At 38.4% G+C, this 26445-nt stretch overlaps 3 protein-coding genes across 3 annotated transcripts; 2 read left to right on the top strand and 1 right to left on the bottom strand.

Annotated features, from left to right (window-relative positions):
• Positions 1-55: 55 nt before the first annotated feature.
• Positions 56-985, top strand: Prpk (TP53 regulating kinase). Its single transcript, XM_089735664.1, has one exon. It carries the CDS (start codon positions 257-259, stop codon positions 956-958), a length of 702 nt encoding a protein of 233 aa, XP_089591790.1. The 5' UTR covers positions 56-256; the 3' UTR covers positions 959-985.
• An 8477-nt stretch (positions 986-9462) lies between these two features.
• Positions 9463-19778, top strand: mRpL39 (mitochondrial ribosomal protein L39). The gene is made up of 8 exons (XM_028183952.2): positions 9463-9620; positions 9703-9882; positions 13933-14033; positions 16120-16261; positions 16927-17145; positions 17483-17596; positions 18481-18596; positions 19630-19778. The coding sequence occupies exons 1-8, from the start codon at positions 9542-9544 to the stop codon at positions 19708-19710; spliced, it is 1032 nt and encodes a 343-aa protein (XP_028039753.2). The 5' UTR covers positions 9463-9541; the 3' UTR covers positions 19711-19778.
• Positions 19779-20425: 647 nt separating this feature from the next.
• LOC114250195 (gastrulation defective protein 1 homolog) lies at positions 20426-26338 on the bottom strand. The gene is made up of 4 exons (XM_089735660.1): positions 25384-26338; positions 23746-23857; positions 22936-23131; positions 20426-21851 (listed from the first exon to the last, which is right to left on the bottom strand). The coding sequence occupies exons 1-4, from the start codon at positions 25924-25926 to the stop codon at positions 20726-20728; spliced, it is 1977 nt and encodes a 658-aa protein (XP_089591786.1). The 5' UTR covers positions 25927-26338; the 3' UTR covers positions 20426-20725.
• Positions 26339-26445: the final 107 nt, after the last annotated feature.

Raw genomic sequence — 26445 nt, 5'->3', positions numbered from 1 at the left:
CTTCACAAATGTCAATTGTCAAGTAAAGATGACAAATATCTTGTCATAAGGTTCATCAACAAACTACAACAAAGTAATACCTGCTCTGTATATTTACAGTAGCTTCATTACATACCTCAGAGATTTTATAATTAATTATAATTGCTCATTGAGGGTAAGTAATGATAGCGAAAAGTGTAGTCTGGAAGGTGAATCATAAGGAAACGCATAATAAATTCAATTTGATTCTGAACAATTTATAGGTTATATTTATAAAATGACTGAAGATTTGAAGATATTAAAACAAGGAGCTGAAGCAAAATTGTACATTTGCAATTATCTCGGAAGACCTACATTGATCAAGGAAAGGTTCGTTAAAAATTACAGACATCCTGATTTAGATACAAATATAACAAAAGAGAGAATTAAAAATGAAGCACGTTCCATTGTACGCTGTAAAACAGCCGGAATTCGTACACCGGCTTTATATTTAGTTGATTTTGAGCGTCGTCGAATTTACATGGAACATTTCGAACGGAACGTAACTGTCAAAGATTTTATTATAAATTTGACGAAAACTGGCAGTGAAAATGAAACAAACAACCTGAACATACTAGCCAAAATGATTGGCGAAACTGTTCGAACATTACACGACACCAACATTATACACGGAGACTTGACAACTTCTAATATATTGTTGATACCGAAAAATGACAATGATAATTGGATTCAATGCTGTGAATTTCATTTGGTCATGATTGATTTTGGTTTATCATATGTTGACTCTAGTGCAGAAGACAAAGGCGTTGACCTATATGTCCTAGAAAGGGCATTAATAAGTACCCACAATGACTATCCAGAGTTATTCGATAAAATTTATGATTCATACAAAAGTTCTAGTAAGAGCAATATAAAAGAAATCATCAGTAAATATGAAGAAGTCAGAGCTAGAGGGAGAAAGAGAACTATGGTTGGTTGAGTTGTTATTAAAACATTTTACCACTTATTATTTTTGTTTTGTACTTAATATGTCATATTTAAAAGTAAACTGGCTAAAAATTCCGAGTGGAATGGGTTATAGTGTCATCAGCATATATGCTGATAACAAAAGTTGGGAACTTTTTTAATGTATAATGAAGAATTAATTTAAACCAGGGAATATGATCGCCTTGTTTGTCTGGTAGTTATTGCCCCAGACAATAGTCAATAGTTTAATAATATTGCAGGGCTTGATTCAATTTCCAGTTGGAAATAGTATTTCTATTAAAAAAATAAATAATATATCTATATTTGTAGTCTGGGTTTGACTGTTCTTGTTTTATTTCTGTTTTCAATCAAATTATAGCTGTGCTGTTGAACATAGTATATCTATTATTATAATGTAATATGGGAATGTGTATGTATGTGCTATAACCGCTCGCTTGCCCGCCCGCCCCTCGACCTGTACGCTACTTTGCCCCGTTTACCGACCGCCGTGAATCTATTTTGCCCATTCGTTTTTGCTACTTAGTCCGCGCCACACGACACCGCTGTCGTGTGGCGTGGCTCGAGTTCGACGAAACCATTAATTGTGACTCAACTTGTTATTAGAACCCTGTCAAGTGTTATGTTTTTTATGTTTAGAATGAACAAAGCTATTTATTTAAGTGCTTTGTTTATCAATATTTGACTACAGTGTAAAGTTATCATAGATTGAACACAGAGCTAGTGCGTTTTTGAGCACGATGTGTTTAAACGATCATACCTCAAAAATTAAAGCGATAACATAGGGTTTTTTATTTTTCATTACAATATATATACTATAAACATGAGGATATTAAATAAAAACATACACCTGTTCCTACAAAAATATTTATTTACAGCTCTTTTATTTTGCATAAAAATTTGGCGGCGCAAGCCGTAATTCTAGACAAACTTTTATCATCACAGATGCGCAAATATCACATTTAGGCCTACAATTTAAGTAGTATAATATGGGCTATCTTACATTCTTACAAAATATACAAAAATCCAATCGATAGCTATAGCCATTACTGAAAAGTGTTAAAATTAGTGCTACAGGTCTCATTCGCACAGTGAAGTCTTTGTAGTTTTACATATTTTTTGTTCTACAAAATAGACAATGTAAAAACAAGAATAATCATACCAAATAGAACATTTCAAGCCCTTTCTAAAAATATATCACACTTGTGTATTGTACTGTATTACAAAAACATATTCAAGAGTAAACAACAAAATCGGCGGGCTACACCAATATTTAAGGATCACACCGAGTGTGATCCGGAACATTATTTTTTCTTGATCCGGAGTTTTGTCGGTCGGTTTTGTTTGTTGTTGACTATCTGTGACACCCATCCCAAAATGCCTAAAGTTAATTATTACTTCCGTAGGTTTAGCAACTTCTCTGTGGAAAGTTTGCAGGGTATGATGATGACCAGAACAACAGATACTGGAACTGAGGAACGGAACAAGTTATTGAAGTCGTTTTTTCATCTAAATACTTCCAGAGATGTAGCAACTTCTCTGTAAAAAGTTTCCAGGGTCTGATGATGACCAGAACAACAGATACTGGAACTTATATATTTTGATACTTTATGTATTTCGAATTTCGGCACTTTGACTTTATTTATTTCGACCTTATGTATATTGATTTTATATATTTTGATACGTACTCTGACGTAGACTAGGTAGTCGGATCCGGAGTAAACAAAAAAACAAAAAACAACTTGCACTAAACGGCGGGCGTTTGCGCTAGATTGATATGGTATACGGTGTAGCATCCTATGATACACAGATTAACATTGCAGGTGGTACACCGCCACACCGTCGAGCGCTGCACTTTAGCAGAGTAGCAGAGCTTGCAGCGCTGTTTTTTTGTATTTTTTCCTGGCAAGTGCATGTCCCGTATGCATGCCGCTGGTTCTGGTCGTGCTGCCGGTGCTAAAGACCGGGAAGGTGCTGCTGATCTGCTGCTTTGCAGCAGTTGCTTTGCCAACTGCAGGCGGAATTCACGGTGACGAAGGGCGTGAGTGCGGTTGTGGTTGAACATTACGAAAGCATTATGCATCGATACATTTAAAAGTCGGCGAAATAATTTTTTGTACCAGATTATGTTACGTGATCTCTCAATGGGATAGGCAGACAGCATTTGATCTTTGTGGTCGATGCCGCCCATTGAGAAATTATAATCAAGAACAACTTGCGGTTTGTACCGGTAATAACCGTATTTTTCAATGCCGCCGACTTCTATGGGATGGAAAGAAGAAATCATTGCCACAATATTTTTGTCCATCCACACAACCACACTGAGGTCTTTGGTTGTGCTGAATGCCACCTCGCCCTCCTTCATGTTTTTTTTTGTTTTTTTTTTAAGAGCTTCGGGGACAAACTCTCTGTTAAGTCGTAGAGTACCCATCGAATCAGTCTTGTGCTGAACTTTTAGGATCCGAGACAAAAGTGGCGCATTATAAAAATTGTCCATTATTAATGTATGGCCTTTATCAAAAAGTGGTCTCGTTAAGTTCAGCACAATCTGGGCCGTGGCACTCTCCGGCTCGTCAGACTCTTGCCCGCGCTCTTCCGGCTCCCCGTCTTGTACCACATGTGCGTGCCCTTTGCCCGTGTAGACCTCCATCTGCCATAAATATCCAGTCCTGGATTCACATAACTCGTAAGACTTTATACCTACTCGAGCTCTTTTTGTAGCAATTTTTTGCGCAAATGAGAGGCGCCCCTTCCAAAGAAGGAGTGACTCGTCAATTGCTATATTTTGTTCTAGTACGTATAAAGACTTAAATTTTTTGTTTAGGTGCTCTATGATGGGGATGATTTTATAGAGTTTGGTAGGCGGCACGGGCAAAATGGCATTGTCTATAAAATGGAGACAACGTTTGATGACGATGAAACGGTTATAAGTCATTATTTCTTTAAAATTGCCTATTTGGAGTTCTTCAATCACGGCATACCAATATTCGCGCTCCACATAATCTATAACTAGTGACTGTAACATTAAAACTGCTAAAAACCGTAGGATTTCGTCACTGGTGACGTCTTTCCAACGGCTTAATCTAGAATTTGGCTTGGATGGAATGGTCGACCTTATTAGCTGAGCACCGTAGCGGTTGGTTTCGCGCACGATGTAAGCAATAATATCTGCATCCCAAATCTTGAAAAAAACATCTAAGGGAATTAAATCGGCGTTATCAAACGTTGGTCCAGTAGATGGCACAGTAAATGCTTCCCTGACAGACTCAAAATTTTCCGGCTCGCCTCGCCTGTCAAAATGAAGCAGATCGGTTTCCGGTCCTACCACGTTCCGAAGGACTTCGTCGGCAGCATTGTCCAGCTCCTGTATCACCTCAACTACCTCATGTTCAGCAATACTGTCTAAGTCCATCGGAAAATCATCGATTCGTCTTGGTTTCAAAGAAATATCGATCATACCGACCATATTCGCCGAATCACCTTCATCTACTTCGCTGCCTTCGCCAGGCTCTATGAAGTCACGCTCCATATCTATATCGATATCTGTTGTAAGTAAGAAAATAAATTTTAGGATTTGGTCCACCCTATCATCTTATGGAGGCGACACATGAAATTCAAATAATACTTTAACTTACCCATACTGTAATTACTTCTTCCAGAGCCAAGCGCTGTTCGAGTACCGGTAGAAGCTGAAACAGTTATAAATTTTTAGTAAAATAAGTTGAAAGTAAAAGAAATCATTTTTTAAAATATGATATCAACTAACAAGGTGTAAACCCCAGGAGTTCTATCTCTGCTGGCACGATATTTTGAGGCAATGCAGTAGCCTGGATGAGCCCCATCGAGGGCGAAAATTGGATCTTGCGTTTCCTGTCAATAAAAAATTGTAGAAACTGTAAATTTTGTTTATATTTTTTTAGAATCGGCCACATTCATTTATTACAGAAACAGAATAACCTACTTCGCTTGAGGTGGGGTCCCTGCAGAAGGAACGGCCTCCTCATCCTCGAGGAGGGGAGGACGCATCTCCTCATCCTCGGTGATATCTGGAAGAAAATAGCTTTCGATGTCATCATCCTCATCCTCCTGCTCCGCGGTGATATCTGGAATTTAACAACGAGGATATTTACTAGAGAGAATTAACACAACATAATATGTCTAACTTTAAACATGATTGAGTTTAACTCTGTTGCGAATTCTAGGTTTTGACTCAAGTGTGATTTTGACAGATGAATGAAGTACCTACGGAAATATTATTAATAAAGTATTATACATGTACCAATCGGGCGTTGCTGTTGCAATTCCCACGACTGACGTACACGTGGAGGAGGGACAGTTGGTACCCCAGGTAAAAGTGGGCATGGCCTCCACATCCGCGAGTCTTCACTGCCCCTTCCTTTGCCCTTCCCCTTTCCCTTTCCTCTTCCTCTTCTGTAAATAAATAAAAAAAATGCTGACCTGATACCATGCACATGTTCGACACTAACAAACTCACGTATGAGCAGTTAAAACATTGAATTTATTTCTAAATTTACTTACTGTGGTTCTGGAGCATCTGGCATTTTAAAATTGCCCACTTGCTTGCCATCGCGCAGCCTGGCCAGCTCCTTTTTTTGGTCCGCAGACAGCAAATTCTCATGCTTTTTATCCAAAAGCCTCGCCACCTTGGCGACTTTCAATTGCTCTGTCAATGAAGGCCTAAAATCCAAAATTGAATGAATGAATGTTACTGGAACAATTAGATACAATAAAGTTAATTTATGTAGATTTTACCGTTGTGGAATTCCAGATGGGCCTAGAGAAGTTTCCACTTCCACGTTTTCATCTCCAAGACTAAACATAAAAAAATATTTTAATGAATGTCGGAAGTTTTACTTACAATTAAAATATGATTTAGGTTTAATTTAATATTGCTTACTGTGAAAAAGGCAAAGATCGGGCACAGCGTGGCCTACGGCCACCCCTACCACCCCTGACGCCCCTCGACCACCACCTCGAGCAGCTCCACGTCCTCTCGCCGCTCCCAAGCCCCGACGTGGTCTCATGGCACCCTGACCACTTTGGCTTACAATTTCTGCGTCACATGCAATAAGCAGCCAAAAACAAATAGAAGAGAAAAAATAAAAACCAGCAGCAAGCATTTCACATTCACAAGCAGTAAAATTTAATAATATAATTAATTTCGGACAAGCGTACAGAAAAAAATCCAGTCCGGGACGCGCGATTACTCCGTCTGCACCTAACCTTAACTGCATCATGAACCAAGATAAATAAAAAAACATTCAGAAGCATTTTCATAAGCCAAAGTAACACAAGTAACACAATCGCTTAGAAAAATATATCTACCGGATTCCGGATCACACGATCTCTCGGTGTGCTCCTAGCCTTAACTGCACCATGAACACTTGTCAGTCGGATTTTAAAGTTTCTGACTCAAATTGCTTCTAATTTTATCGTCCCGGCTAGAATTTACATGATCATAACGTAAATAATCATTTTGATAGTATTTAGAATTATAAAACAGCCCAAATATATCGAAATTGAAGATAAAACTATTACGTTAGCCGGGAAGCGCGCGCCCAAAATATACCGTCAACTTTATCGGGTTCAGAAAAGGACAAATTTTGTGTTTCACGCTGAAAACTTTATTTCTACAGTTTAGTAGTTTACTTACCTTGATAATAATAAAAAATCAAGTAAAAATACTCACCGTAAGTATTAAAATTCTTCACAATTCGGCACAACACTTATATCACAGCACACGCGAACCACACATTTGCAAATGACAACTTCAACTTTGTTTTTTTATAATTTTTTCCAGGACTGGAATACGGTCTATTGGTTTTATTTGGTTGGAAAGAACAATGGCAGCTTTCTATACAACATTTTACCTGATATCTATTTGAGGCGTCTTGAAACAAAAAAATACTAAAACGATAGGAATAACATAGCTTAAGCTTAATCAGAAATATTTTTGGTATTAGAAAGTTACAAAAAAAAGATATCAACGTGTTTACTTTATAATTTGAGGTTATCTATCAATAAGAGATGTCTCTGATTTTTGTAGGCACGGACTATAACAAATTGAAAAAATAAGTAAACGATATGTTTAAATAACATTTTTAGTTTCATTATCATAGATGAACCAAGGATACACCTCTAATAGTACTCGAGTAGGTACCCTTAGCAATTGCAGAGCTACCTAGGTACATATACATATTATATAGTGTGTTCTTTCTTCTTTGTAAATGTGTAAAAATGTGTGTCAGAGATAGGTACTTTTAACCTTTTGAACGAATTAGTCACATATTTGCGACAAACGAAGGCTTGCAAAGCTAATTTACTATACCTAGTAGAATTATTTTGTCCATGCAGTTTGGGACGTTTGGGTCATAAAAAATCGGAGCGGTGAAGCGAGTATTTCCCTCTCTCTTCCACTCACGAGCCTTATGGACGGGCACAGTGATGCGCATTATGTCAGTTGTCATACTGTAAAAATCATTTCATCTGCAGTGCTGCCATTACTATTACATATCAGTCGACTATTATCAAAGCCGGCAATCTGACTTTTGGATAATTATTGGTAAATCAGAAAAACGAATTATTGACTTTGTATTCCATTGGCAGTCACAAAACTCTTCGGAACGACATCTTAGATAAATAACAGGTTAACTATTAACCTTTATTTAATGCAGGTTTTGAACCGTATTCTTTGAAGGAGACGATTATATTCAAATCAATCTGTATTGAAATATCAATAACATTTTTTTGTCCAAATGCACAGATTGCCACCTTTGATAATAGACGACTCATATTTAGTTATTTAATTAAGTACTAATTGTAACAAAGGATAATTAATATTATTATTTTCATTTTAAATACTGAATATTATTAATTATCAAAAAATATTACTTTTTTGTGCCAATAGTATAAATGCCATCCTTTACAAATGTATTAAACCGGAAGTACACAAAAATCGAATTAAAAGCTTATTAAATTAACATTTTTTCGTGGCTTTGCCACGTAAATCTAACATCGTATAAAAAACGAGCAAATAAAATGATGAAGTTTCATTTATGTCTTAATCTTAGACGCCTTTTAAAACATTCAGGTAAAAAATTGCCATTGTTCTTTATCAAAGAAGCAGGAAAGATATATATAAACACACTAATGAACGAGCAAGACGGATAATATTCATAAAACTAGAGGAAGGTCAAGTCAAGAGGGCTTGTAGACCACTAGTCCACACGGGCAATTTAATGGTCCTAAATCTAGTAGACTTGTGGTCTACGGGGCATAATAAGGTGCAGAATTTCGCAGACTGGTAGTCTACGGGGCAATTAAGCGGATAAATACAGAACACTAAACAAGTTAGTGGGCAAAAGATCTTATTCAGACACATGTCGTGACACCCTGAACTTCCCTGGCTTCTACTACTTTCAATTTGTATGAAGCTGCAATAGCTTCCTCTTTCCCTTGCTATCATAAATTCTTCTACTCTCCTAATTCCTATCACGCATTAATTAGGAACTTCGTGCTACCGACACATTTGGCGCTTATGTTGGAAAAAACATTTATTCCATACATTCATGACATAGATTTAATGTTGAAGGTTGCCAGGGCGGTGTATTCATAGTATTGCGTGTATCCCGGTAACCTCATTTCATATCTATTTCAATGGTATAGATGGTAGTAGGGTTTTTAGTTGAAACCTCTCTGATTTTGTTAATTACATATTTTTTCTGTTAGTTTAATATTTCGAAGCTCTCGTAATATTGGTGACTTTATTAACTGCTTAGAACCCACGAATGTGTACCTACTGAATTTCTTGCCCGATCTTCTCAATGGGTCCCGATTCCGGTCCAGTGGTAGATTCAGCGAAGCACTGCTCTTATTAGTCATTGTTAGCAATTGCCTCAAGTTGAGCCTTTGAGGTCACCAGAAGGTGATTCCAACCACCCACGGACCTACTGGTCCCGTAGCCCCTTGGATTAGCAATGATTAGAAAAAATTATATAAATGTGAGAAAATGAAATAAAAGTCCCAGTAAACCCATAAATCCCCATAAATTAATTCCAAAAAATCTAAAGTTAATCCAATTTCTGCACTTAAGCAATTAAGTTTAAACAACTTCCTTTATCCTTATGCTTCTTTTACTTATGACATGGTTATCACCTGTTGTTTGAATTGGGCTTCATAGGCAATGTTTTTTTGCCTGTTAAATGTGTTTCTTCTGGACGTAACTTCTCGGGATTCTCCAAAAAGTACATTGAAAAATTTTTCAGTAAATGACCACCATTTTACTGAGATTATATTTCATCCCATATCATCTCAACTCATTTCATTTAATTTCATCCCAGTTGATTAATGTCTCAAATTAATCATCTTCATTTCATTTCACTCCTTAATATCATTTTTCATAAAAATACGAATATTTATAAATTAAAATAAGACATGACTTAAAAGTCTTAGTTACCAGGTCATAAAATCCCTAAAAAATATATCTATAATGTATAATCTGTGTCATAACCTAGCTGTTTCAATAAAAACCTTTATTTACAATAAAACAAAACAATAAATGAAAATGAAACGGCACGTTACTTGTTTGATGAAAAGACTAACAGAAAAAAGCCATTTTTCCACTCTACAAATAACAAGTTAGACATGACACTAAAACTAAATTTTACTAAAATGCTTGTGGTTGTTATTGGTTATTAAATTATTTGTTATTTGTTTTAGGATTTTTAAGCACACAACACGCGATAGAACGTCGCAGCTATTTGTTCACGTTAGAAAAGAAACGGCAAATAGAAAATGTCGGTAGGATCGAGAAAATCGAAGTCCAATACAAAGGCATACCAAAAGATTGCACCTTGGTAATGAATAAAAATATTTCGACACCGTACGACTGTGCTAGACGTAAGATATTGACTTTTAAATTAACTATTCACGTGCTCAATTTTTATTGCTTTTGGCGGCAGACGACCACGCGGCCCGCCCGACGATAAGTGGCTATCGTCACTCATGGACGTCAGCAATGCGAGGGGCACAGCCAAGTCGTTGCCTACCAAAGCATACATACGCTGCATACAACTTAATGCTTTTAATCAGAGACATAATCACAAGTGCAGCCGATTAACAGAAACAAAATTAAAAGCTTCTCAAAATCATCTTCCAATACCTCGTAAACTACAGTATTTCATTATTGGAAATCTTAAAAGTTACCTTAATACACTGGCAGATAAACTATGAGTGGCTTATTCAGTTATAAGCACTTAAACTTTCTAACACAAAGAGTGCCTTAATTTGTCTTATGAATGTTGTATTTGAGCAAGAAATACTAACACTAATGTGAAACATGGTTTCGAGATTACGAGTTTTGATTTAATAAGAAGCTTTTATCAATGGACAAAGGACATCAAAACAATTAGTTCTGTTCCTTAATAAAATTTTAGTAAAGACGTAGATATGGTCTAAGCTCCGACTGCGGGATTAGTGCGCTCATCGGTTATTTGCTAAAAACCAAATTTTTATGTATATTTATAATTAGGAGAATATATATCTACCAAGTTGCCTATCAAAATTTGGCCGCTAGTATTTTTAATTAAATTATTGTTAATTACTTTTTGGTAAAAAATTTCGTTCACTTGTTTTTTAAATAAAATATCGTCTACATCACGGCAATTTACATAATGATTTAAAAAAATCACGGTTGCCATTGCGCACCTGGCCGCACCTCTTCGCAGCCAGGTGTAAACAGGTATGATTTCGATACTTTTTTACGTTCATAACGTATATTTATTAATTATATATCAAACTGAAGCTAATTTTTTTCTATTAATTATCATATATGGTTACCTAATTAAATCTGGGCGCAAATAAGGGTTGCTGGCTGTTAAAGATGATAAATACTTAAGGTAGAGTGAAAGAGAGTTAACGCGTAACATAATTTGTCAGACGAGGATAGCGATTGCCGGCTGTGCGACGGTTTTAAGCCATTGCGCATGCGTCGAATGTTAGTGTTCTCAACTGAACAGATGCGGCATTTTTATTCTAACATAAAAACCACGCTGTTTTGGAGTTCGTAATAAACGTTTTATATTTACTATGTTGTTTTATTTGTGCATCTAAAAATTATTAAATTAAATAACGTAAAATAAAATTGATAAAGATGAAGTCGTGTTTTTTGTGTAACGAAAAAAGCAATGAGTATTTATTAACTCTCTGTTACATCCCGGTGGTTCAGAACACTAACATTCAACGCAAAACCGTCGCACAGCCAGCAATCGCTATCCTCGTCTGACAAATCATGTTACGCGTTAACTCTCTTTCACTCTACCTTAAGTATTTATCATCTTTAACAGCCAGCAACCCTTATTTGCGCCCAGATTTAATTAGGTAACCATATATGATAATTAATAGAAAAAAATTAGCTTCAATTTGATATATAATTAATAAATATACGTTATGAACGTAAAAAAGTATCTAAATCATATCTGTTTACACCTGGCTGCGAAGAGGTGCGGCCAGGTGCGCAATGGCAACCGTGATTTTTTTAAATCATTATGTAAATTGCCGTGATTTAGACGATATTTTATTTAAAAAACAAGTGAACGAAATTTTTTACCAAAAAGTAATTAACAATAATTTAATTAAAAATACTAGCGGCCAAATTTTGATAGGCAACTTGGTAGATATAACTAGTCAGGTCATAAGTATTGTCACACAGTAAAAACTTTTCTTTTAGAATGCTGGCCACAAAAAAGTTTATTGAATTCGAATTTCGAATTGTTCATGAAAATAAATATGTATACTTTTAGAATTTTACTCATTTTTAAATATGGAGTGGACGCTTAAAGAAGACCATGTTGCAGTTATTGTGTTGCATCGTTGCGGTTACGCGCTAATTCCAATTTTTAACATACTGAAAAATTTGAATATAACCAAAATATTCGTTTATCGTACCATCAAACGATACAATGAAGACTCTAGTGTAGATGACAGGTCAAGAAGTGGTCGCCCTCGGTCTGTTAGAACTCCAGCAGTGATAAAAGCTGTGAAGGCGCGAATTCAAAGAAATCCCAAACGTAAGCAGAAACTGTTGCCCTTCAGATGGGGTTAAGCAGAACCACGGTGAAAAGGGTGTTAAATGAAGACTTAGGGCTTCGGGCATATCGAAGAAAAACAGGACATCGTTTGAATGCTCGTCTAATGGACCTGAGACTGAAGAGATGCCGCGCTTTGTTGAAGCGGTACGCGGGAAAAAAATATCGGGAAATTCTTTTTTCGGATGAAAAAATTTTTACCGTAGAAGAGAACTACAACAAACAAAATGATAAGGTGTACGCACACAGTAGTGAAGAAGCGAGCAACCGTATTCCGCGTGTCCAACGAGGTCATTTTCCATCCTCGCTCATGGTATGGTTGGGAGTTTCTTATTGGGGCTTAACAGAGGTACATTTTTGTGAGAAAGGTGTAAAAACGAATGCAGTTGTGTATCAAAATACAGTCCTGACGAACCTTGTGGAACCTGTTTCTCATACCATGTTCAATAACAGGCACTGGGTATTCCAACAAGATTCGGCGCCAGCTCATAGAGCGAAGAGCACACAAGACTGGCTGGCGGCGCGTGAAATCGACTTCATCCGGCACGAAGACTAGCCCTCCTCCAGTCCAGATTTGAATGCGTTAGATTACAAGATATGGCAACACTTGGAGGAAAAGGCGTGCTCAAAGCCTCATCCCAATTTGGAGTCACTCAAGACATCCTTGATTAAGGCAGCCGCCGATATTGACATGGACCTCGTTCGTGCTGCGATAGACGACTGGCCGCGCAGATTGAAGGCATGTATTCAAAATCACGGAGGTCATTTTGAATAAACTTTAGTGTCATAAGAATCTATGTTTTGTTAAGTTCATTTTGGTATATGAATGGTTACATAATGAATAAACTTGTTTCAATTATTTTACATTAAACATGTGACAGAATTTATGACCTGACTAGGTATATTCTCCTAATTATAAATATACATAAAAATTTGGTTTTTAGCAAATAACCAATGAGCGCACTAATCCTGCAGTCGGATCTCGTACTAATATTAACAATTTAATATTAAATTGCTCTTACCAAATTTTTTAGTCATCATCATCATTCTTTCCTATTACCTTCTGCTGGGGTGTAGGACTCGAATCAAATCCTTACATTTACATCAGTCTGTCCTAGCCCCTCCTACATCAAAAGTTTTTAGTGATCAGTCATTATTGTTATAGTTCAAAATTTTAATTTATAAATCCTTTATTTCTGTCTAACACATTGCTTTTTGGGAAAGGCTCCTCCAGAGTTTCTCATACTATTTGGTTCAGAGCTTTTCTTTTCGGTAGCGGTCCAGCAGTTTTCTTAATCTCATCTTCCCATCTTTTTTCTGTCATCCCTTTTCTTTTTTCTTTATGGGGAGACGATATAGTGGTACCTTTTGATCATTTACTTGTCTCACTTCTGATCGTATGACCTATACAGTTCCATTGAAATTTATGTAAATTCAGTAACTTTGGTCTTTTGTGTTATTTTACTTAAATTGAGCTTATCTTGTATTTAGCATGCTTATCACCATTCAATTTCTGACAGACTCTCAATGTTCTTTTGCACTTGTTAGGAAGATTCGAAGTTTAGGGTCTGTATGTCATCCATGGCATTATGCATGTTTTACGTATTCTACTTTTTTTATATTATATTGTTATAGTAATGAAGCATAAATCATGCAAAACCAGTAAGGGTTACATTCTTAACTTACCAAAACTTTCTTGTTAGATGTATTTAATATATGCTATAATTATTATTTTCTCTAGTTTAAATCAGTCTTAGATATAATTAATACTACCGTTTTCGAGTTCATGGTCATTGGTCCTTCACGAAAACTGTATGCGAATTTAACACATAAGAATAGTATTAATTATTTATTATTTTTTTAGATCTAAGTGAATGGCACATGGAGAGCAGTGTCCTAGCTTTACTTGATGGAAATCTACATTGGGACATGCACAGACCACTGACTGAAAGCTGTACGCTTGAGGTAAATATCCATTAAAGATTACGATAAATAAATGATATTTATTTTGAATTCTGACATGCCGCTAACATGATGAAATAAAGAAAATAATATAGATTAGTGTATGCACAAACACATGGTAATAATATATGTATTAAGTTTCCACTATATATCATCAATCCTGATATTGTAATATGACTGTATATACTAATTTTAATATCAGATGAATCCGATTTAAATAAACTTTTACAAGCTAATTTAGTTCCTAAATTATTTCATTACTAGCTGACCCGGCAGACTTCGTAGTGCCTCAATCGATAAATAAAAGACCTAAGCTTTTGTGTAAATTAAATTTAAAACAAACAAAAGGAATACGAGTACGACGGAGGGGACATCAAAAAAACAACATTGTTATTTTTATTTAATTCCGAACATTTTCATTCATTTATTTACCTTTTAAACCTACTTCTACAAATAATTCAAGACCACAATTAACCAAATTGGTCCCGCCGTTCTCGAGTTTCAGCGAGAATAACGAACAGCAATTCATTTTTATATACATATATAGATTAAAAGTATTATTAGTTAAACTTTGTCATACCGGTGGGACATATTGTAAGCTTGCATGATTGTTTTGCCATAAAACTGCCATGTGCTATCCAATAGTACCTATTTAGATTCCCTCCTTTCTGTCAAGATGGCCCTTAAAATCACTAACCATCAGTTGCACCTCATATGCCTGTCTAGTGACAAAATATAACTGTATGATTACAATAGTGGTAAAAAGTAAAAAAAAACTCAGATTTGTGAGCCATATAATTAATTGGATTTACCGGTTATTCTCAAGAAGGCAGTTGAAGCAGGTTATACTTGAGACACCGAGGACGTCTCACCTTCCGAGCGACGCAGGTGCTCACGGGACACGGCTGTTTCGGCCGCTACCTGCACCTCGTCGCCCGGAGGGAGCCGACGCCGAAGTGCCACCATTGCAGTGGCTGCAACGAGGACACGGCGGAGCACACGCTCGCGTACTGCCCCGCTTTCGCGGAGCAGCGCCGCGTCCTCGTTGCAAAAATAGGACCGGACTTGTCGCTTCCGACCGTCGTGGCTACGATGCTCGGCAGCGACGAGTCCTGGCAGGCGATGCTCGACTTCTGCGAGTCCACCATCTCGCAGAAGGAGGCGGCGGAACGGGAGAGGGAGAGCTCTTCTTCCCTCTCGGCGCCGTGCCGCCGCCGTCGGGCCGGGGGTCGGAGGAGGGCGTTTGTCCAGCTCCAGCCCCTATGAGGAGGCAGTCTCCTCCCGGTGATGGTCACGGGGCGACCTAAGGGGGTTGAGGCTGCGCCGCACGCTACCGTCACTCTAGCGCGCTGGCACCAGGAGGACGGGACGGCGCGTCGGCGGCTGCGGACTGCGATACGGTCCGCATTTTCGTCGTCGCTGTCGTCGCCGAACATACTGTTGAAGAGCAACCCGGTCGGCGGTGTATCGCGTTCCGACCCGGCAGGCTGGTTCTGGCCCAGCGGGGTATCCCGGAACACCAGCGGCACAGCCCGGGCGGCCTGGTAGGGCCGCCGTATCGCGGAGACCGACGTCGTTGGTCGTCGACTATCGCCTCGACGACCCGTCGGTCGGGCGTCCTCGGGGTGGCGCCGCGTGTCTGGTTGTAGTGTTGACCGTAGGAACCCCCCTACTCTGAACGGGTTCTGACCCCGGACGGAGATCGGACGTCGGGTGTAAGAGTGCAGGGGAGTCGTTTAGTGGGGGGGCTTAAAATCCTTGGGCCCGCGATCTGCTCTCAACACCTGCAGATCGTTGAGTCTCACATACCCCGCGCGCCCCCTAGGCGCGGGGACCTCGTAGGAGGTTCGGCCCCCGGCCCGAAAAAAAAAAAAAAAAGGTTATACTTGAGATCTTAGAACTGGTATCTCAAGGTGGGTGGCGCATTTACGTTGTATATGTCTATGGGCTCCAGTAACCACTTAACACCAGGTGGACGGTGAGCTCGTCCACCTATCTAAGCATTAAAAATTAAAAAAAAAAAATTATACAGTTTCTTGATGCTGATGCTAAATTATGTTACAAAAAAAGGTTATATTTCTGTTAACAGTTTCAAAACTATAAAGCAGCAGAACCACAGCAAGTGAACAAGGCGTTCTGGCGCACATGCTCGCTGATGCTTGGAGCGTGCGCTACCGTTGCATTCAAGGACACAGTTCCAGTATACCTACACAGCTTTCCACTGCCCGACAGTGAGCATCTGTTAATATTTTGTATAAAAGCAATTTTTAAGCTTATACTGATCCCGCCTTTAGTTACAATGAGCATAGACAGGTGAAACCGTGCTGTAAGGTTTTCTAGCCTAGGTCTCCATCAACCATATGTTACTTTCATTGGTAGCTGTAATAGAAGGAAACTAGCAAAAACATTTTTTTGCATTTATTGTATAAATTTTTTAAAATATGTAATGTATTACACTTTATCTGAGTAACCTCTCGACAAACTCTGATTTAGCATTCCAACGTTTATTATTTTCTATGCTTGTTGGCGTCTGGCCGTCTGGTGTAGTGGTAAGTGACATGGTCACTACACAAGGGGGTCGCGGGTTCGAATCCCGTCAAGGGAAGATATTTGTATCATAATTAATATAAATATAAAATGTCTTTTCCAGGGTTATGGATGTATATTAAATATATGTATGTGTATAATAAAAATCTTACATTTATTTCCGTTATCTGGTACCTGTAGCACAAGTTCTTTACGAACTTAACACGGGACCAGTTAACGTGGCGTGATTGTTAGTAAACATTTTGTTGGTGGTATTGAGATGAAGTTTAGTCAAATAGCATCACATTAATAACTCAGACCTATCTCACATACTACAGGCAACTGATTGTTCCATAACATCTATTGACAGTAAGAAGCGGTTCTTTCATCTATGATGTCGATCTTCCCACTCTAAGTGATTGGCAGCCAACTCACCAAGAGGTTTTGACTCTCGCTGCTGAGTATGTGAAACTGTGTCGGAAAGCTGTTCCTCTAGAAAGGCTGGAAGTAGGAGAGGAGCTGGCTTTGGAAATGTTTGTGGACAACGAGCACAAGAGCAAACAGATACCAAATATTGCTAAGACTAACGGTGAGATTGAGGACTTAAAAATCGATTTAGTTAACTGTAAATTTTCTAAAATACCATGTTATTGCCAGAGTAATTAAATTTTAATTAAATGATTAGAATATAAATGTGATGAGAAGTTTTAGAGTAATTATTAATGATGAATATAATTAATGATTGATTGAATGAATAATGATTAATTGACTTCAACTGTATTGATGATATTCTCTTTTTATTTTAGTTTAGGTTGCTTTTCATTTCAATAAACAAAAGTTTATACACTATATATTTTATTATGTGATACTTTTTAATGTGTTTTTAGATATTATCAGTGCGTTAACCGATGACAATTTAATTTCAGGTAAAGTGATATTGTACAGAGCCGGGAACCACGTTGATATATCTAGAGGGCCGCTCATCAGCAATACTGCACAGATAGGCCGGCTGGCAGTCACAGCTGTCCACAAACTTACAGGTATTACGTACTGGGCCATTGCGACTTATTACATATTTACGGAACATACTAGAAAGATACAGACACCGTCGCCCCCAAATTTAAATGGTTGGGAAATTGGATAGGCACATAAATATTATAATTGGTTGTCAAAGTAGATGGATAGCAGATTACGGTGGGGTAGACCTTGAATTATTATAACACACATAGCCCAGAGCTAAAATCAAGAGAATTAAAATTTGTGAATACTGTTTTTGATTAGTTTTCATATTTTATATTTAGTGTGCGATGAATAGAATGAGTACAGGAGGGGAAATTTCGCATGAACTCACCTTTGGTCTGTTATTATTCCAATAATTCACTTCTTTGAGACACTACACCTTGATGAACGCTTCCGGTGACCGTTCTCGTCGAACCCGTCGCTTGCGACGAAGGGCTCAACGAGTAAATTAACCCTCAGACACAGTCCACTGAGTTTCTCGCCGGATCTTCTCAGTGGGTCGCGTTGCCGATCCGGTGGTAGGTTTTGCGAAGCACTGCTCTTGCTAGGGTCAGTGTTAGCAACAATCCGGTTTGAGCCCCGTGAGCTCACCTACATGTCAAGGAGAAGCTGAAACAGCCTCTCAAGGCTATCAGTATTGATAGAAAAAAAGATGAACACTTTATAAGTCCAAAACCATTGATTGGCGTCACAATGACTTCATTTGATGCGCACGATTCAAAAGTCAACCATATAATAATTTCTTCTGGCAATATCAGGTGAGACAGGTAGAAAAATGGTCAATAAGCATTGGAAACAAGAGGGAAAATGGGGCTATCATCAATGCACTCTCAATTGTGTGGAAATATTTTAAATAGCATAAACAATACTTCATTGTAATTATGTTGATTTGTTTTATCATCAGGACCAACGGAAGATGGTGTGAGCCAATTGTATCGTTTCCAAGGAGTAGCCTTACCGAAAGGTGTTGTACTGGACCACTTCGCCTTTTCGATATTAATGGACAGAGCTAAAAAGTTGGTACGTATCACATATTAAAATAAAAAGAAATTTTACTGGTGGTAGGTCGTCTTGTGAGTCTAGGTCGCGTGGGTAGGTACCACTGCCCTGCCTATTTCTGCCGTGAAGCAGTAATGCGTTCGGAAGGGTGCGGCAAGCGTAGTATCATAGAAGTGAGATTTAAAACTTACGTCTCAAGGTGGTTGGCTTTACGTTGTTGTTGTCTATGGGCTCCCTAACCGCTTAATACCAGGTGGATCGTGAGCTTAGCCAATCACGTAAGCGATAAAAAAGAAAACACACATGAAAGAGTTATATTTATACTATTTTTACCGTTGAATTTGGAGGAGGTCACTGAAACGTCAAAAATAATTATAAAAATAATAAACGCGACATAAACCGTAAAATTAGTATTCATTATTGTAATTAACGTATTCCTTGAAACTACTCGCGCGCCATCTGTAGTCCGTTCACGGTACTATTATGGAAACTCCCTGCAAACCGACATTCACTTTTATTTTTAAACTGTATACGTCCATGGACATCACCGCGTAAATTCTGTCAGTTATATTAAGACTTGGTCTATATGTCCGTTGTTTAGTAATTGAACATTGAAAAAAAAATCTGATTTGAATTTTATTATATGGTGTAATTTGTTCATTGTGGAATTCAATCGTGAACATTTGTTAAGTACGTATTTCATTAGAAAAATTGTCTAATTATAATTGCATAAGTTGATAAAAAATGCTATGCAATAGCTTTACCGCGGCAGTTCCCGAGTGCCACACGTTTGTTTTTTATTTTTTATGTTTTTTTTAATGCATAGATGAATGGACGAGCTCACAGCCCACCTGGTGTTAAGTGGTTACTGGAGTCCATACACATCTACAACGTAAATGCGCCACCCACCTTGAGATATAAGTTCTAAGATCTCAGTACAGTTACAACGGCTGCCCCGCCCTTCAAACGGAAACGCATTACTGCTTCACAGCAGAAATAGGCGGGCACGACGACCTCAGACAGAATGTAATGTGAATATTTATTTTTGTTTTAGAATCCAGCTAGATCGCCTTTTTTGAAAAAAGAGGACACTGAAATTAGCGAACAAATGGAAAATGTCGCAGCGCAAGCGTAGGATACAGTTAGTTGTATAAATAGCATAGTAGTTAATGTAAGCCAATTAAAATGTGTTGTATAAGCTTTTTAGTATTTTGATTTGAGTTACCCAACTTTCAACTTTGTTGTGTTATATGTTTATTTTTTTATTGCCCTTGTAGGGAAACCGCAAGGAATACTTAGAAAAAAAAAACAAGAATCATCATCAAACAAGAAACGTCATTTTTATTTTTGGTTGGCCCGGCAAACGACCAACCACCTAACCATTGTCAATAGCAATGTCAATTTATGACTAAATCCCCACCCATGTCTTAAAATTGGGCCCTTGTTTTGTTTATTGCCATAGACGATCATACGGCCGACCTGATGGTGAGTGGTTACCGTCGCCCATGGACTTCAGCAATGCCAGGGGCAGAGCTAAGCCGCTGTCTACCGCTTAAATATAAATGTGTTGGCTGTAAAGACGACTCGTATTCTGTTCTCCAGGTTAGAGCCGTTTGAGCTCACCTACTCGCTCGGTGAGTCTAATATGTCAAGGTCACTAGGATAGGTAGGAAAAAAAGTATTCAGTGACAACGTCATGAAATTCTTATGACGTCATGTCCCTTATGTCACCGCTCTTGATTGAACACCGCCGGTTCTCTACGAGAGTCGTGACCTGTGGCACTGCTGTAATCGACTTTAAAAAGGAGGTCTTTAAATACTGTTATTTGTTATGAAAAAAAAAAAATGTGTGCCGTCCCATTTTCAAGTTGTTTTAATGTGTTCATTTTGGAGTCAGTTCTCAATTTAATTTTTAATTATAAATATATGTATGTACATATTTTAGAGGTTCTTTCACAAAACATTCCTATATGATTCTACTATCCAATGATATTACTTCATTGTACAAATCAGGTTTCCTTAGTATAATATAGAGCCATTTACCACATATTATCACATAAGTTTAAAAAAAGAGCAGGTAAAGTAAAACAAAGATGGTATTATAATTTACTTAAAGCCTATATTTACAAACTAGTTAATTATTTTACACATCACGAAGTCTTCGGCTTCTTAGGATCTGATGGTCCCTCCTCGTCAGACCCTTGGAAGATAGGTTTCGGCTGAGTTTTTTTATAAGCCGGAGCTACCCAGAAGGGATTCTCTTCTGCATCTTTAGCATATTTCAATATGGCCTCCCTCGGGTCCTGTTCATCGTTAACTCTCTTACTCAGCCCCAAATTCCTGATGACGAATGAGCTCAGAGTGCTACCCGAGGCAGCTACCCTCCCACCCTGCCCTGAGGTGATGGGCAGGTCTGGTCTATGCGACTTAACCGGGTCCAGCCTCTCCTTTTCCATCTTCTTTTTGCTGGTCCGAAGCTTTTCTTGTCTGAACAAGGGCAAAGCGTGTGGGGTTATGATCTGCTGCGTGCTCACCACCTCGATAGTGTCCTTCTTCCTGTGCGTCTTCACTATACAGAGCTTGGCGCCGCGGAGACTTCTCTTTTTATCGTAATAACATTTGACGACGCCGTTGCCGCATCCGACGAATATCTGATTCAATTTGGGGTGCCACATCGCTTTGATGACGTGGGAGGAACTGACTTCAATCGTTTTGACCTGTTCGAATGTTTTCGTGTCCCAGAATATCAATTTGCCCACCTCTTGGCCTCGCTGGAGAGATTCGCCCGTGAACACCATAGAGTCGTCTGGGCTGAAGGCGCAGTCGGTCTGTTCGTATCTCGAGAACAAGTCCGCAAACACGTTGATGGGTTTCTTGAAGTTCCTCAAGTCCCACAGTTTTAGCGTATCATCGTTGCTGCGAGTGGCCAGGTGTTGCCTTAAGTATGAGTACGCGATGCTCGTGATCTCCGTCTGTTTCTGATGAGCGTCCCTGAGCAAGGTGGTGGTGTTGACGAAGTTCTTCCTGTGGTCCCACATCTGGACGGAGCCATCGAAACAGCCGCACGCTACAGTGTTACCGTCTCTGGAGAAGGTGCAGGCTGTGGGGTTGGTCTTTAAGCCGCCTTGCTGACGGGGTTTGATGACGGATTTCTGTTGTTTCGGATTTTCCGTTAGCCAGAGCCTGAGCGTTCCATCTTGAGAGCAGGTCATGAACTCCTCGCGGATGTGAGGGTGCCAGCAGCCGCTGTTCAAGGACGCCGTGTGACCTTTCGTCCTGCAATGCGATTTATTCTGGTGTGAACTCAAGTTTGCTAAATATTAAGCTTTGTGATAATAATACTCTTCTATTATTTCGAAGTCGTCGTGGCCTAAAGGATAAGACGTCCAGTGCATTCGTATCTAGCGATGCACCGGTGCTCGAATCCCGCAAGCGGGTACCAATTTTCGTAATGAAATACGTACTTAACAATTGCTCACGATTGACTTCCTTGTAGATGTCTATGGGCTCCAGTAACTACTAAACACCAGGTGGGCTGTGAATTCGTCCATACACCAAAGCAATAAAAAAATTTTTTTTTTTATCTTGATCAGTATATTTGATGCCTGATCTTCAATACATGTTAGTAGACATATGCAGTTTTATTTACTTACTATTGCGCAGAAGGGTGAACAATCATACTTCACTAATCTATACTAATATTTTAAAGAGGAAAGATTTGTTTGTTTGTTTGTTTCGAATAGGCTCCGAAACTACTGGACCGATTTGAAAAATTATTTTTCCATTAGAAGCCGACATTGTCCCTGATGAACATAGGCTACTTTTTTTAATTTTTTTTTTTTTTTTTGGTTTCATTTGTGTTTTAATGTTTCCGAAGCGAAGCGAGGGCGGGTCGCTGGTAATAAATAAAATTCGGAAATAATTTAATAAAAAAAAAACAAGAGATCAAAACCGTAAAAATAAGTTTAAATTGAGGCCATCAGTGCAGAAGTGGCCTAATCCACAATTTTTTATATTCAAATAATTATAATAGATTTTGTTGCAAAACCGGCTTATCCATAGTTTCACCCATACATAACAGATAGTTTTGTAAGCATTATTTTTGCGCGTATTGTTTTTTGCTTACTCAAATTCAAATCCATGAAAATTCAAACCTAATTGCCTCCATACTGACTATGGTAAGCTTGGCCACTCTTGCACTGACGGCCTCAGTTTTTTTTTTATTGCTTAGATGGGTGGACGAGCTCACAGCCTACATGGTGTTAAGTGGTTACTGGAGCCCATAGACATCTACAACGTAAATGCGCCACCCACCTTGAGATATAAGTTCTAAGGTCTCAAGTACTACACTTAAACTCACTTTGCCATATCGGTGATATACTGATCTCCTTTCACGCATTCCAAAACTTCAAAACCGTCTCTGTCGAGTACTTTAGCTTGTGCTGAACCGCTGACCACGAGGATTGAGTCTCCTGTAGCTGAGTACTGCAGGGCTTTGATAGGATGGTTCTCGCAGGGCTGAAGAGTGCGGAACGAACGCATTGACGAGTCCATACCTAAAAGAGTACTTTGGTTAAGTTGATTGACATGTACACACACACACACACACACACATACACAAGCCTACTCTTTGACTTATTGGAACAGATGCTGCGTAAAACACACACTAACCTCATGTTTCAAGGTAGGAAGTAGCAATTTGTGCATGTGTATATAGACATCACTACATAGTATAAAACAAAGTGACTTTCTCTGTCCCTATATCCCTATGTATGCTTAAATCTTTAAAACTACGCAACGGATTTTGATGCGTTTTTTTTTTTAATAGATAGAGTGATTGAAGAGGAAGGTTTATATGTATAATAACATCCATTAAATAGTGAAATACTGTTATCAATAATAAATTACAGTTCTCTAAGCGAAGTGAGGGCGGGTCGCTAGTTACTCATAAAGTCAACTTTTCTATCATAATTTGATAGCTGAAATTAGGATTATGGGCACTACGTTTTGTAGTTGAATATGAGTTTTGTTTACTAAAAATGAAAGACAATACTTAAAAAGCTAATATCAAATATTTATTGCTTTTGAAATAAATAATATTAAATATTGTGTTCGTAATGTCAGAAATGTAATGTTAAAGTGTTTTAACAATGATTCCCAATCTTTTTACCTGCAAAATCCCAGAAGGATACATCGTAATCAATCGATCCAGTGGCTAGTCTAGCTCCAGAAGGATCGGCAGCAAGTGCTATCACTGCTTTTGAACCATGGTGCATTTCTACCTGAAAAATGTCATACTCTTAATTTAATTACCTTGACCTATATGTAATAGTGTCGCTGTCGTCGCCGAACATACTGTGGAAGAGCAACCCGGTCGGCGGTGTATCGCGTTCCGACCCGGCAGGCTGGTTCTGGCCCAGCGGGGTATCCCGGAACACCAGCGGCATCGCCCGGGCGGCCTGAAGGGCCGCCGTACCGCGGAGACTGACGTCGTTGGTCGTCGACTATCGCCTCGACGACCCGTCGGTCGGGCGTCCTCGGGGTGGTGCCGCGTGTCTGGTTGTAGTGTTGACCGCGGGAACCCCCCTACTCTGACCGGGTTTTGACCCCGGACGGAGATCGGACGCCGGGTGTAAGAGTGCAGGGGAGTCGTTTAGTGGGTGGGCCCTAAATTCCTTGGGCCCGCGGTCTGCTCTCAACACCTGCAGATCGTAGAGTCTCACATACCCCGCGCGCCCCCTAGGCGCGGGGACATCGTAGGAGGTTCGGCCCTCGGTCCGAAAAAAAAAAAAAAAAAATGTAATAGTGTAATGGATATTAATGTAATCTATTTTTTTAAAGTAATCTTAACTAACTTTAAGAGTCAGTTCAATTTACTGTATACCGAGAACTTATGATAATACAATAACTTTTATTCTAGGTTTAAAAAAATCAACATATAGTTCAGCTTGTCTTTGCGTGTATTTTTATTAGTTTAAAAAGGTGTAAGTTATTGGCGTTCATCTGACATGAATGAATACAGGAATATTAGTTTACACATATATACACATATACAGGAATATTAGTTTTTTTTCCCTACTACCTAATTGTTGGTAGCTTAAAAGACTGTTCCAGCTACGGACTGACTGGTAGGTGACTTCACATGCTCAACTTGAGAAAATTGCTAACACTGACTCTAGCAAGTGCTGTGCTTTGTTGAATCTAATACAGTCTAAAAAAGTAGCCTATGTTATTTCTTATATCATCGGCTACCTATTAGTGAAAGTCCTGTCAAAATCGGTCCAGCCATTCCAGAGGTTACCCGGAACAAACAGACAGACAAAATAAAATAAAATGTTATTTTGGTATATGTACTGTGTATATACTTATGCATTTAGTAAAAAATGGTTATTTTATTATTACAAACAGATCTCCCATTTTTTTATTTGTCTAGATTAGATCATGAATATTGTTCAATTCAAATGTTTAATTCACATCCTATTTGGCCATTTAAACTGCCATACTACATACATACATACGATACAATTTTTTGCATAGATGTGTGGTTGAGCTCATAACCCAACTGGTGTTAATTGCTTACTAGAAGTTACCTTGAGATATGAGTTTTAATGTCTCCGTTTTTACAGTACAAAGGCTGCCCCACCCTTCAAACTGAAACGGATTACTGCTTCACTGCAGAAATAGACAGGGCGGCGGTAGCCATGCAGACTCACAAGATGTCCTACCGTCAGTAAAAGTTGTTTTGCCACTTCACCACTATATCAATTGTTATGGCTTTACAGAGTTTTCTTTAAATTTAGAATCTTACCTCATGTGTATTTGGTATTCTGTTTACCAAACTTATTTCTTCATCATCAGAACCACTCAGCTCGTCATAGCTATCCTCCTCTTTATCTTCTTCTTGTTCTTTACTCGCGTCCGGAGACATCGGTGGTAAAGGTCCTATTAGTCCTTCGTCATCATCTTTTGAAGGATTTTGGTCAACATTGGCCAGTGTGGTTCCAATAGTATTGCCAACTTGGTCATCAGAAGATGAATTTCTATCAGCATTCAATTCCGCTTCCAACCTCTTTTTGTTGGCTTCCTGTGCAGTTTTCTTTGCTTGCTCAACTAACTCATCTAAATTGAAATTTTTTGCTTTTTTACCAAAGTTTTTAATGCCCATGACTTGTTCTACGTGCTGGCTCTCTAAATCGTCGGTGATTTCTTCAATTTCTTTTTGTTCTTGTATAGGAGTTCGACCAAAGGTTCCAAATCCTGCTGGCGATTTCTTTTCATTTTTATCATTAAATTCCTTTGCTTTAGTAAAATTTAGACTTATTTTACCGAACGATATGGGCTTTTTACTCATTTTCACTCACTTTTTACTCAAATAGCAACTTCTATTAAAAAAATCCAAATATTTACATGTTCCGTGTATATAAATAAAATTTATGAGAATTACTTTGTAAAGACATAAAAAAGTTTTTATATATTTTGACAATTTTATAAGCAATAGTTTGTTTGTAATATTTTTTATTGATTTTACTGACAGAACTGCAGAGAAATAGATTTTCTATAGTTCGGAATTGCAATGTTAAATACAATTAATACATAAAAGCACTAAAAGTAGCCTGTACATACATACATAGCTAAACTTCATTTCAAATTGACAGTAATTGACACTTCGTCTTCTTCACAGTTCTTGACTTTGACACAGACAGTACCGTACCTACCGTACCCATAGACCTTTATTTCAGTGACCGTACCTAGGTAGTAACCATGCCCACTGAGTTTCTCGCCGGATCTTCTCAGTGGGTCGCGTTTCCGATCCGGTGGTAGATTCTGCGAAGCACGGCTCTTGCTAGGGTTCGTGTTAGCATCGTCGTCA

Source organism: Bombyx mandarina, chromosome 20, assembly GCF_030267445.1.
Source record: "Bombyx mandarina strain Sakado chromosome 20, ASM3026744v2".
In the NCBI taxonomy this organism is placed as follows: Eukaryota; Metazoa; Arthropoda; class Insecta; order Lepidoptera; family Bombycidae; genus Bombyx; species Bombyx mandarina.
Note: the sequence above shows the minus strand (reverse complement) of the source record. Positions and strands in the feature narration are given on the sequence as shown.